Source organism: Amblyomma americanum, chromosome 1, assembly GCF_052857255.1.
Source record: "Amblyomma americanum isolate KBUSLIRL-KWMA chromosome 1, ASM5285725v1, whole genome shotgun sequence".
Classification (NCBI taxonomy): Eukaryota; Metazoa; Arthropoda; class Arachnida; order Ixodida; family Ixodidae; genus Amblyomma; species Amblyomma americanum.
In genome coordinates, this window is record NC_135497.1 from 138,973,512 (window position 1) to 138,986,880 (window position 13,369).

Sequence of the window (13,369 nt, forward strand, 5' to 3'; positions counted from 1 at the left end):
GAAAATATTGAAGCTAATGGGCCATTCTTCCGATGCGTAGTAGAATCTTTCTTTTAAAGTTTTTCCATCGCTAGCCTCGAGCAGTTAAGACTGACATAGAAAACCAATGGGAAACTTTTTTGATGATACGAAAAGCATTTATAGCAAAACAATGCGAGCCTGCTCACGGGAGATCTGCGCATATATTGATTGTTATATTGAAATCTTAGAATATATGAACAAATTGGGTTCATAAGCTCTTTCGTGTTGAAAAATGCTTTTGTCCAGAATATTTGGGTATGGCTCTGCATGAGGATCCTTTGAAGCATTAAAGCCCGTGCAGGGCTCTTCAAAAGTTCTCAGACCACTATCCGTGTCTCAGAGCCTTGCGTGCCGTTCTTATGCCTCTCCTATTGCTCTGCACTTTTGCAGAACAACATGTCTGCCGATTTCGACCATAACCCCTACGAGGACCCCACCGGTCTCATGCGAGCAAGCCAGGAAACTCTTCAGACGGGCCGTCCGCCTCCAGTGATTTGCGCGACAGCACCGTCAGGGCCTCGTCCACAAGTGAAATACCTAAAAACTCGGCATCTCTGGCCTGGTTCCGCCACAAGGGGAAAAACGTATCGTAAATGTAAGTCCGAGATATTGAACCAAACGTAGGCTGGCTGTAAGCTGCGACCATTAGCTGCTCTCTCTCTCTCTCTCTCTCTCTCTCTCACACACACACACACACACACACACACACACACACACACACACACACACACACACACACACACACACACACACACACACACACACACACACACACACACACACACACACACACACACACACACACACACACACACACACACACACAACACACACACACACACACACACACACACACACACACACACACACAACACACACACACACACACACACACACACACACACACACACACACACACACACACACACACACACACACACACACACACACACACACACACACACACACACACACACACACACACACACACACACACACACACACACACACACACACACACACACACACACACACACACACACACACACACACACACACACACACACACACACACACACACACACACACACACACACACACACACACACACACACACACACACACACACACACACACACACACACACACACACACACACACACACACACACACCACAACACACACACACACACACACACACACACACACACACACACACACACACACACACACACACACACACACACACACACACACACACACACACACACACACACACACACACACACACACACACACACACACACACACACACACACACACACACACACACACACACACACACACACACACACACACACACACACACACACACACACACACACACACACACACACACACACACACACACACACACACACACACACACACACACACACACACACCACACACACACACACACACACACACACACACACACACACACACACACACACACACACACACACACACACACACACACACACACACACACACACACACACACACACACACACACACACACACACACACACACACACACACACACACACACACACACACACACACACACACACACACACACACACACACACACACACACACACACACACACACACACACACACACACACACACACACACACACACACACACACACACACACACACACACACACACACACACACACACACACACACACACACACACACACACACACACACACACACACACACACACACACACACACACACACACACACAACACACACAACGCACGCACGCACGCACGCACGCACGCACGCACGCACGCACGCACGCACACACACACACACACACACACACACGCGGTAAACGGTAAACGGTACCAAGAACGTATCAGGTGCCACAGGCCAATTTATGGTGCGCATTTGGCTATGTGCAAAACGCTGGCTAGCGATATGAAAAGCCGCGACAACATAAGAGTAACTGACATCTCCACTTGGATTATTGCCAGCTATATTAAATCCATCGGACTTTCCATTCGCGTGAGTCCAAAGGCGACGCTATGTGCGGCGGGGGAAGTCAAATTGGAATTGGTGCTTGGGGTGAGTTGGTATGTCGTTTCAAAAAGGAACAGCGCGACTTAGGGCACAGACGAAAAGAAATATGCACGACGCGCTAGTCAGCGCCTGTCCTCGCCTGTCCACATTTCCATATTGGTTTTCATACTGGACGCTTCCAAGTAATGAATGACCTCGTCAAAATTTCACTACATCGACTTTTTTGCATTTCGCCCCATCGAAGCGCCGTCGCCTGAGCAGGCACTTCAGATTCCTGAATTGAAGCCTGCATGGATCATGCAGACGAAACGCACCGTCCGTTTTCATTCTGTCACCTCTGTGAATGTTTCGCTGGTTTTGCCCGCGAAAATCAAATGAACACAACTGCGGTCTCAATGTGCCTACTCAGTACTCTTGCTTTCAATATTGCAGAATGCTCGCAGCTCTCAGCTATGCTATTAGAAATTGAGAGCTATCGGAACTGTCAGTACATCTAAATTCTGCTTTATTTTACTTTCTGGTGTGTCGCTTTGCTTTCAGCAAGGACTGCATTATCAAAACAGATAAACAAAAAGAAAAGGAAAGTATGGCTACGCGCCGCCTTGAAAAGCGAGGGAATCGCGCGGTTACACAGAAACTGTTGGGCGCAGGGCAGTCGAAGCACACGTGCAGTGTTCTTCCTGGAGTGTCTTTAAGAACGCATTCTAGCGGTCGCCCCAGACGCACGCAACGCGAAGCAGCTGCCCCCTCCCCTTCTGGAGAACGCCAATTGTTTAAATGCCAGCGACGGCCCCAAGCCGCGCTTCGATCTCGTTCGCGCAAAGATTTATTGCCTCCCACGGGACGGGGGTGGGAGCCCGAAACTATCTGAAAAGGAAGCTGCAGCAGCGGCGGGAAGGCGAGCGCATCGCCGCTCAGAGGGCGGGGAAGACGAGGACGTCAGCGGTGAATAAGAGCAGAGGAACACCGCGCGGCCCGAGACAGGAAAGGGGGTCACACAGAGTGCCGTGAAATGTAGCCGCCTAAAGAAAGGCAGCGTGGGGAATGCGGCTCCCGTTATCTGCGACGGACGCCCAGACTCAGCAGTCGGGCGGAGGCGCGCCGACGGCGGCGGCGGGAGGCCGAAGTTAAGGGGGGGGAGGGGGGGGGGGGGGGGGGGGGGTCACCCCATCGCGGGAAATAAAAGCTCCGATCTTATCGAGCCAGCCCCAGTGTATCGCCACCTCGTTTGCTATTCATCGGTGGCTCCCTCACTGCTCCTACCAGAGCAGCGACACCTAACAACACCCCGACGACAGCCAACCTCGTGAATCGCTCGGTGCTTCACATTAGATGGGACTTTCTTGCTTTTTCTTGCGTATTCGAAACTGAGAGCAGCGCCTCGCTCGCCGAGGGTGTGAACCAGCACGCGTGGAATTTTGTAGATTCCCTTGGGGCGTGCACTTTTGACGACTAAAAGAAGGCGCTTAGCAGTAAATGTGGAGCGATTCGTGCCCTGTAGGCATATTATTAACATTCTTTGCTGCACTCGTGAAAAAAAAAAAAGATGAACCTTTTTCTGTAACTGGCCATGGCGGTTGCAATGCTCGCAGGGATGGATGGATGTAAAGTGACTGGATGGGTATCACGCTTCGTCTGTACAGTTTTCCCACGCCTGAGTTGTTTCTTTCTCCAACACTTGTGTTAGGAATGTCAGTACTGCTCCAAAGGTGCGCTTCACAAAATTCTTTTTAAAACAAAAGAAATGCCGCCCTTAAGATGTTGACGATATTAATGGCGAAACAGCAGCTTGAAAGAGTACCATGGCTAGCATGCCTGGTGTGTTTGCGGTGATCTATTCTATAGAGAAGCCAAGAACCAGGTCCCCAGGGGAAAGCTCGCACTACTGGAAAACCGGCGGGTTGCAGGGATGGATCACCGCAACACGTTCACTTTCATGACGTGTGATGCACAGCGAGGAATGCGATATTCATAGGTAAGGGACGGCTGGCCATCCTTATTCGCACGATGCAGTTCTCGCTCTCTTGTAGTAAAATATATGTGGCCAATAGATTTCCTGCGCAGAATTTATCCCTTGGGGGCGTGCTCACCTCATGGATAACGCTGAATGTCAAAATGTTAGCGTAACAACAAGCCCACCTATGCGTCTTAACGCCGAGTAGACCGGTTCCATGAGACCCCCTACTTAGCGGCTGTTAGCGAGCGCTAGGGTAAGCGAGCGATGGGCGGTGACAAAATAAAGTTCATGAGGTTTCTCGTAAAAAAAATTAAGCAATAATAATAAGTTTGATTAAAGAAACAATTTATCCATAAATAGCCACATGACAGACACGTACCTCAGGAATAGTGATGCACGAAGAGGTTACTGAGATAACCCACTACACAGGTTCTAGCGTCCCCACGCGCAGAGTACCATAAGCCAGCTGCGCGCTGTCTACCTGTCAGTGGCACAAGATTGCTGTCGAAAGCGCAGCACTATCACGATGATGACCAGGCCAACGGTGGCGAACATGAGAGACGTTTCTCTTGAATCTCACCGATGACAACGACAAAGAAATGTAATCCACAACTAAGCGCAGAGCAAGATAGGATGCGGGAAAGTAAGCGGATGCTATAAAAGCTAGCTCGAGGTAAAAAAAATATGAGCTTTCAAGCGTGCAGTCCCTACAGCTGTACACAGGAAGCTTACAAAGAAACAACTGACCTTACTTAAGACTGTCGGGTGCCTAGTGCCCAAATATGAGTTGTACGCATTTGGCCAGCGGGAGCTATGCAAAAGAAGCAGAACGAGGCACATGACAAATAAAGATGATGATTATGGATTTTTATGGCGCAAGGGCATCTATGCCCAAAGAGCGCCATGACACAAGGTATTTTCGACTTCTCAAGGTGATGTCAGAGACCCATCATGGCAAATAAAAATATGTGCTGTGATCCAGGATAACGAGAACAAATTGTAAAGTTGTAAAAGGGCTATCACAACAACAAAACAACCACAACCGAGGCTGCATAAACATTTTCACAGTTTCCGGAAGTCACACGTTAGCAGAGTAAAAGTTGAAGGCAGTGTTCGTTTCTTATTTGCAGGACGCAGTGCTACAGGTTTCTACACAAAATAGCGTTCACCATTGCTTACAGAGATATAAAACACAAGTATAGTGCACATCACTGAGGTGCCACACGAGAATTCATCTAACTTGTTGAGTAGAGCATAAGTCTACAGTGAAGCTCTGCCCCCATTCAGGACCGCCGCACAGAATTTCTCCACGACAAAAAGCAGACCCTATAGTTAAAACTTTCCTTGTTACCTGAACAAGAAGCTAATCACAAGAAAAAAAAAACTATTGAATTTTGATACCTGGCTTGTTAGCTGGTTTCGTTCACAGTTATGATTGGCCAGTGGAGTAGTACAGGGCGCCGCAGACCGTGGCCCAATGTTCACAACTGCTGATCTTTTTGTTGTTGTGTTCTACTACAGTAATTTCCACCAATCTGCCTAGTAATCATCTAAAATGTGGACCTCGCATTTCACGTATGCCCACACGGGCATTTTAATACTGCTTTCAGGCAGTATAGAACACCTGCTGACAACGACTTATAAGCGCTTAGTGCCAAGGAATCTGTCATACCATAACGACGCGCTGTGATGTCAGCAAAACGGTCGTCACTTTGCGACTTCGCTCCGAACACGGCAAGCCTTTCAACGAGCCGACGCCTCCTCTATCCCAATGCCAGCCACACCGCCCGCTTCGCTATGACACTCATCTGGACGCCTGCGTTCGTTTACTCGTCACGATGTGGCACCTCTAATGGGGAGCTCTAACTTACATCATATCGCGAGCAACCGGCATGGTTGGCAAATATCTCTAAAGCACCGTCTCGCGAAGAAAAAAAATAAAAACTTTGCACATTTCCTGTGGCATGTCACTAGGAATGGGGTGTTCTCACTCTCTCTTTCTCTCTCTCTCTCTCCACGTTCAAAGGGGCATAAAGGCTAGCCAATAGGAAAGCGCAAGAAAGGGCAGATGGAGAGGTCTTGATGTGTCGAAGCCGGCTGATCGCCATGGCTGATATTGAAATGGAGGAGGCGTTGGCTGAGCAGCAGCCCGACAACCCGCGACAGGAACTTTGGCTACTACGGCAAAACGCGCACGCACGCACACACACACACACGCACGCACGCACGCACACGTGACCGACAAGAACGCAGCACGGGAACAAAAAGTCAGGAAGTACTTGAAATGCATGCTACGACAAGGCAAAGAGAAAAGTGCATGTATAGATAAGCAGTCGACCAGCTCCACCCACTGGAGCTACGCATTCTGCAGAGGCCGGACCCTAGCTATCAGAGTATCAGAGGCGCAAACGAAAAGATAAATTATTTTCTTAAGAAAAAAAGTGCTATAATTTTACGTGAAATTCATTTAAGTAGTATCAACTAGTATGCTTTGTTTTTCGTCATCATTTTATTTTGTGAAACCAATACATCAAAACTTGATTGGACCCATAGCCAGCTAGGTTAGGAACTAAAATGTATGCGTAAAAAGTTTTCATGCTTGTCCGCACACCCACTCTGGGCCTCGGCTCCGCGACCCGTTTCAATGGCATTTTTTCCGTTGCTAGCCAAGTCTCTGTCTGAACAGTTCATTCGGTTTAGATTACAGTAGAATTACTCTCGTGGCCACAGGTATGCAGCACCAGTGACGTTTGAGCCCAAGGGCTCAAGTGCGATGCAAGTGGAAATGCGCGTGGCCGGCACACCTATCCCCCATCATTTCTGTCGCTGTCTTTCGTTGCTGGTGTCCCGTTTGTGCTAAAACTGCCCGGGCTGCATGGTTTCCTCCTCACTCGTATAGTGGAGCACTTATGTCACCCCCCAGGTTCTGAATCTCTGTAAGGTATGAACAGCTCTTGTCCTCACATCTCAAGGCTGTTTGGTCCTTATGGAAGCCATATAAGGGCTCCACTATACGAGTGAAAAGAAAACCCCGAAGCCTTATTACTCTTGGCTAAGGTCTTCAAATGTTCGCTTCTTAATGCGGTGTCGTCGGACAACTTATAACCGCCTGAATTTATACGCTTGTATCGCGGTCTTGCAGTCCCCGTATATTCTAGCTGTTCATGATGTATGTCGCTTTTGGTTTGTCGTTTTAGATAAAAGCAATATGATACTCTCAGAGTCTCCGAAGATAGCCGGGACGTACCCAGCTGAAGTGCCGCCAGAAACCAACGTTAGCATTCGTGGTGAGAACATGGGCTTGGACCACAGCAACTTGGTCGGTGAGTGTTGCTTGGTGTTTTGCCATTACGACCCTATTTCGTATAGCAGAAAAACATGAGACATGGAAGGACGGATTGAAAATTCGCTGCTTGATGCATGCGACCATCCACGGAGCAGACTGCTCTATGTACTGAGATTTGAAATCCTCTAACAAGATAGTGACACGGACACGCGTGTGCACGGTACGAGGCGACGCAGTCATCACCATGTGGTGGGTGCTGGAACGTGCACCGTGAATTTCCGCACGGAATGCTGAAACTTGTCGGTAAGGCGCAAGTCCATCTACACTTGCCATCAGTTTTATCCGGCACGGTCGTCATTTTTTTGTAGTTAGTTTGCCTGGACGAGCTTTCTCTGTAGGGATCTCACATCTTCTGACCCCCTTTAAGATTACTCGTCAATATGGACGGTTCCAAAATTTTAATGAAATATTTCATTAAAGCTACTTTGCAAGCGCAATGATTAACTTAATTCTTGGTAATTTTTATGTTTGTGGTTATAATGTGGCATATTAAGAACACCTGTGCTACCTTTTTGGATGAAGGACGAATGCAGACGCCCTGTAGTCCAATCCGCATGTGTTCGTGGGCATGGTGTATCTCAGGACAGCACTCCCGCAGTCTGAACGTGCCCTGGCATGTTGAGACGCCACGGACACGAAAACATGTTTGTTGGGGCCACCCATGCCCAAAACCGAGCATGGTGCAGCCATGTCATGGGGGGTCCTAACGGTGGCGCCTATGCTGAGTGTTCGGACCTAGAAAGCCCCTTGGCAGAACCTCACATTCGCCCTGGATTCCCACTTATAGCACCGGAGGACTTATCCCGCTGGGGGAAATTGGTCGTTCGCCTTTTCTTATCCCCTCTACTTGTCTTGTATTAATGATATTTACTACCTCCTCCCCTCTTCTTTAATTTATTCCTGTGTAGTAGTAGCCATTCTTGCTCAAGTTACATTTGGATATGTTACTGATGTACACGTCACATGAAGAGAGGGACATTTATTTGTCTTGTTTGCATCCGTTGCTCGCCTCGCTGCTGAGCGAGTAGTGTAGGTAACCCACTTACGTAAAAGAAGGTGCACGGATGTCGTATTACGTTTTTTTTTTTCTAAAGAACAAATATAAATTTCATGTATTTAGGTTGTTTGCATTGAGAAACAAACAAAATAGCAGGTTATGAGTCATTTCACCAATTACAATTTCTGAATGTCAGTCAGGCGCCACAGGACCACGTTGAAACTTGCAAAAATGGCAGCCAGTTACCTGTTCTTGAAGTCGGGGGCCAAAACAGCACGGAACGGTGCTACGAAACCTTCGTGCTGGAGCTTTCGCCGCACAAGGCATCGTTCTCGTAAAAAGCAAACCTTACCCTAAGGCTGCGAGACGCACAAAGAGAGGGTGCGCGGTTAGCACGGGCCAGCAGCGCCCTGAACGAGCTGCTCAAAAGAGCGCATGCGCTGTCGAACACGGCAGCCGCTGGCGTGGCTTGTTTGGGGCGCGCCGCACTCGCTGGGCCGGCTGCCGCCACCAGGAGCGCCCGAACGGGTGGCCGGCCGAACATGCCGAGCAGCGCGTGCGAAGACGACCGCAGCGCCAGCCATAAGCCGCCCGCGGCCGGCCGGCGAGCAAAGAAATAATTTCCTCCGAGCCGAGAGTGACGCACGAGACAGGTAGACGCAATAAATTACCGCCGTTAATGTAGCGTACGTGATCGCGGAAGGCAACCCGAGCCGATGCTCGCATTACATTTGGGCGGGAAAAACAAGGAGGCGATCGCACCTGGGCGCGATAATTCCGGCCACGTCGGGTGCGACGATGCTCGGGGCGGCCGTGTTTGACTTGCGGCCGTCCCTCTGGGCGCCATAATTGGCATCCGAGGCGTCTCGGTGGCACCGATAAGGCTGTGAGCGCAGCTACTGCTGTAGGGAACGCCGCCTGTCGGCGCTCGCTCGCGGCGCCGCGCGATGCCGCTACACAACCAGATTGTCGTGCTTGCCCTCGGCAGTCCGAAAGGCTGTTAAGCCGCGTGTGCACCTTTGCAGACCCTCTGCACATCTTACAGGGTGGCATTAGCTCCGTCAGAAAAAAAAGACAAGTGCTAGGAGACGCGGAGTCAGGAAACAGTGCAGTCTAAAAACGAGCCAGCCCTAAGTGCCCACCGAGAGGTGTATTAAGGCCCCGCAGATGAGTGCCCAAAGGATGGCAGTTGTTTCCGGTCAGCGCATGTTCCATCGGCTAATTTTGCCAAAGCGGAGGCTGTGGCGGGGTCGAACATGTGTCTCTCCTTCGGGAGTCACGCAGTGGTCGGCCCCTTGAACTTTCCAGCCGAAACAGGCTCCCGACGCCGGCGACACAAGGCGGCAGTGGTCGCGGATGCATGTTTGGGCACCCCGCCTGGCACCTGTCGCCCGAAACAAGATCGATCGAGTCCGGCCAAGTCCGCCGAACGCACGCAGAGAAAAGCCCGCGAGAGAAGCAAACAAGCAGTTAACAGTGGTGCCTTGTCGAGCGACCTTGCAGACGGCGTGATAAGCAGCAGCAGCAGATCCGCAGGTTGCTGCCTGCCTTCGTCGAGTCGTAACTACATCCATTAAACATGCGTGAGTCACAAACCCCGCCCGTCATTCAGGACTGCTGCAGCCAACGGACAAGCGCGCGATGCAGCAGGGACCTGCCTACATTTTGAAAGCGCGAGCAGCCTGTGGCCATGCATGCGTGCGTTCGTGTTTGTTTGCTTAGCTAGCGTTGTGTTTTCAAGCGCGCTCTTCGGTGTCTGGTTATGTGCGCGCGCACCTTTCCTTTTTTTGTTTCACTCTTTTTTTTATCTTACACCGCCCGTCGTCGGGCCCCTGTCGAGCAGTCTTCATGGAGTTGGTGTCACATGTTAAAGAGACGCTTAAAGGCGTTTGCAGACGGATTTCACGGAATTTGCGCACAAGTGAAGCATAACGCGATGCATATGAAACGTCGCGCACACGGCTAGCGCTGAAGCGAGCTGTATGCCCGATTTTTTATCCTTCGGTGCTGGCTGCCGACATCCTAGTTTCCGGTGATCTTTTGACGGTCTGCTCTTCTGCGAGTTCAAACGTGAGTAAAGGAGCATGCGAGGTGAAAAAAAGGAAACGCGGGTGCTTTCTTGTGCCGCTGCGCTGCAGACGTGTACCGCGAAGCGAGGCCTGCCATGCCACCCGTGAGCTGCTTTTAAACATAATCTCTACGCAAAACAAATTTTTGCGTTCAGAAAGCTACGCCGGCACAAAATGAAAATGCTAACACGGCGGTGCGTTTATGTGCATCAGCGGGGGAAAAAAAAAGTATGCGCAGAGTGTAGGTAATCAGAACGACAGCCTGGTACGTTCGAAGTCTCACTGTGGCGAATGGTCTTCAGAATATGCTAAATAAGTTTCTGCTTTTTGGTCCTGTTTAACCATGTTGTACTGCAGCGTAAGGAAACGGTGCTTGCAGAAGTATACAGGTTGGCCCAGAGGAAAAGTGTTCAGAGGCCGGCACAGCATTCGTAAAAACGACATTAATGATCTCACTGTCGATAGTTAACTCAAATGAGATACAGCCGGCATGTATAAAAAAATTCTGCGCAGATTAAGCGGTATCAAACCTTTATATAGTGTTCTGTTTATATTGTGTGTTGGGTGCGGGTTCAGTCAGGTAACATCGACGTTAATGAGAAATACTTCAGCATGACTCCCGGACCACCACCGCAGTTTAGGAAAAAAAACCTTGCGACTGGCGACGTTGAAGGCTTCTGCAAAGGCGACGACAGCTCCGACGCGATTGCCTGAGTAAACGTGTGTGCTTCAGCTTTATCAGTAAAACGTGCGACAGAGAGGCTGAGCAGAAGATAAGTCACGCCTAAAGGGACGCTGTTCTAATTAAAAATGATTTAGTTTGTCGCTGTACTAAGCGATGCTTGAGTACAGGTATTTCGCCACAGCACTCTGAAATGACGGGGACCCACTATGAGGTCAATTATTTCTCAGTTTCAGCTATTTGTGAGGGTCTTCGTGCTAGTTATTACTGAGAATGCATACTCAGTAAGGTAACAACAGGAGACCATGTCTATCGTAACCAGCAACACTCAGCTTCTGTTCAAGTCATACCGTGCAGGACATCAGTATGTGAGTCTCTGAGAGCAGTCGTGCATAATGAAGCCCCGCCGCCACATTCATGAAATTATTACTCCTGTAACACGAAAGTAGTATTAAAATGAAATTTAGTTAAATGAGCAGTCCTTCAAGCAGGCAGCTACACGGACGGGACGCAGTGGAAATGCATGATGCTTAAAACTTACGACAGGCGTGTTTGCACTTCACTGCTGTCTCTCTTTATTTATTTTACTGGTCTATCTTGTCACGAAGACAATTAAAACGCGATTTTGTTTGTGTCGTCAGATACTGTATTCGTATAAGACACTTGCACTGGTGAATATGCGTGTGTTAAAGAAGCACGTTATCACCGGTGGGCACCATCTGAACAGCTTGTTTTGTCGCGAACAGACGCGACATGATCTCCAAATCTCAGCGACAGTACAGCAGGGACGACGATGAACGATATGATGCAGTTAATATTTTACAGCAGTGCGTGCACATTTTACCTCGTAGACTCGGTACCAAAATCTACGTACACGCTCAACGCGGTCGTAATTGACGCAGTTTAGTCGACAACTTCCTTTCCTTTTTTTTTTTTTTTCTGGCAAAGCTTTCGAGACCCGCGGCAACACTGGTGCACCAAGAGAGACAAAAAGAAAAAGCGCACGCGGAAGAGTCGGGCTATTACTGCCTCCAGCCGTCAGCTGTGCGTCTCCGAGTTGCGATGTAAGACAGCGCTTGTCGTCGGAGCCTGGCGTTGAGCCAGCAGCGCCTGTTGGAGAGCGATGTGTGAAGCCTGTGTTTAGAACCGTGAATGATGCTTCAAAAACGCCGGTGGCTGCGTCCGCAAAGAAGGAGGATCGCATGTTTTCAGTCGTGCGCAAGACAGTGCAGCGCTATATAGTGGGGACGAAACCGTACAGAGCCATGAACTTTTTTTTAATTTTTTAGAATGTCGTGCACGCTTGTTCTTCAAAGAAGCCAGAGGAATATAGTTTTTTTTTATATTTTGCGCTAGCGGTTTACCTCCTATCCCTCTATTTTTCTGCATGCATGTATCAATCATTTTAATCACGTACCAACCACAAGCGCTGTGCCGGACTGTTCTTTTTCTAGCTCGTTAAAAGAGGAGTTTTCTATCTACGCATTGGAGGCGCTTCAAGCGTTTCTCAGCTGCGCCCATAAAAAGCTGTTCTCCTTTCGCCGTATCAGCGCAATGAAAAAGCATGCATGTATGCGCTAGAAACGCGCCTCAAGCCCAGGTGCGGGATAGTACAACGATTATTTTGTAAATCTACTCCATTTTTATTTTCTCGTTCTTTGACATTCGAAAAAACAAAACCACTCCCCCGCAAATGCCGAGATCTGCCAGTCGACTCGGAGAAGGATAAGGAGGTAATGTAGGATCGATAGGGAAAGACTCTGCATTGTGCATAACGTATTGCATAATCACTGCGCAACGGTACGCACGCAGTGAAGCGCTGCTGAGCGCTAATGCATTCAGAGAACAATAAATTTGCCCAGAGGGTCTTGCACTCTCGAGTGCCGCACACTACAGACTTCGGCGCCATATGTTTCTGCCTTCCTGCAACTTCTGCAGTTATGCCCTTGAGTTATAATCCAAGCCATTCACGGGATAACTACTCATCGGCAACGAACTGCTGGTTCGTGCTTGAAAAAAAAAAGTACTTGAAGATAATTCCAAAGGCAATTTGCATACATCGATATGTGAGTGTTCCACCGCACACACGGACTGTCTCATGTGTATCCTGACCAGTGAAGCAGGCGCACAGTGCGGAATAAGTCATTTGCAAGGAACTCCTTGTATCTAAACCATTTTATCTCTAGTCAGCCTGAGCGAAATTTCGGATGTGTTTCAT

The 13,369-nt window shown here is 49.1% G+C and overlaps 2 protein-coding genes across 2 annotated transcripts in view; one reads left to right on the plus strand and one right to left on the minus strand.

Annotated features, from left to right (window-relative positions):
* LOC144113800 (uncharacterized) overlaps window positions 1-13,369 on the minus strand; it is a 48,064-nt gene that overhangs the window by 15,558 nt on the left and 19,137 nt on the right. The gene's annotated exons all lie outside the window — the stretch shown is intronic.
* LOC144113807 (uncharacterized) overlaps window positions 1-13,369 on the plus strand; it is a 186,516-nt gene that overhangs the window by 6,116 nt on the left and 167,031 nt on the right. Inside the window, exons 4-5 of the mRNA XM_077647144.1 lie at window positions 412-616; window positions 7,255-7,380. Coding sequence (XP_077503270.1) covers window positions 418-616; window positions 7,255-7,380 — 325 coding nt within the window. The 5' untranslated portion in view covers window positions 412-417. The remainder of the gene's footprint in view (window positions 1-411; window positions 617-7,254; window positions 7,381-13,369) is intronic.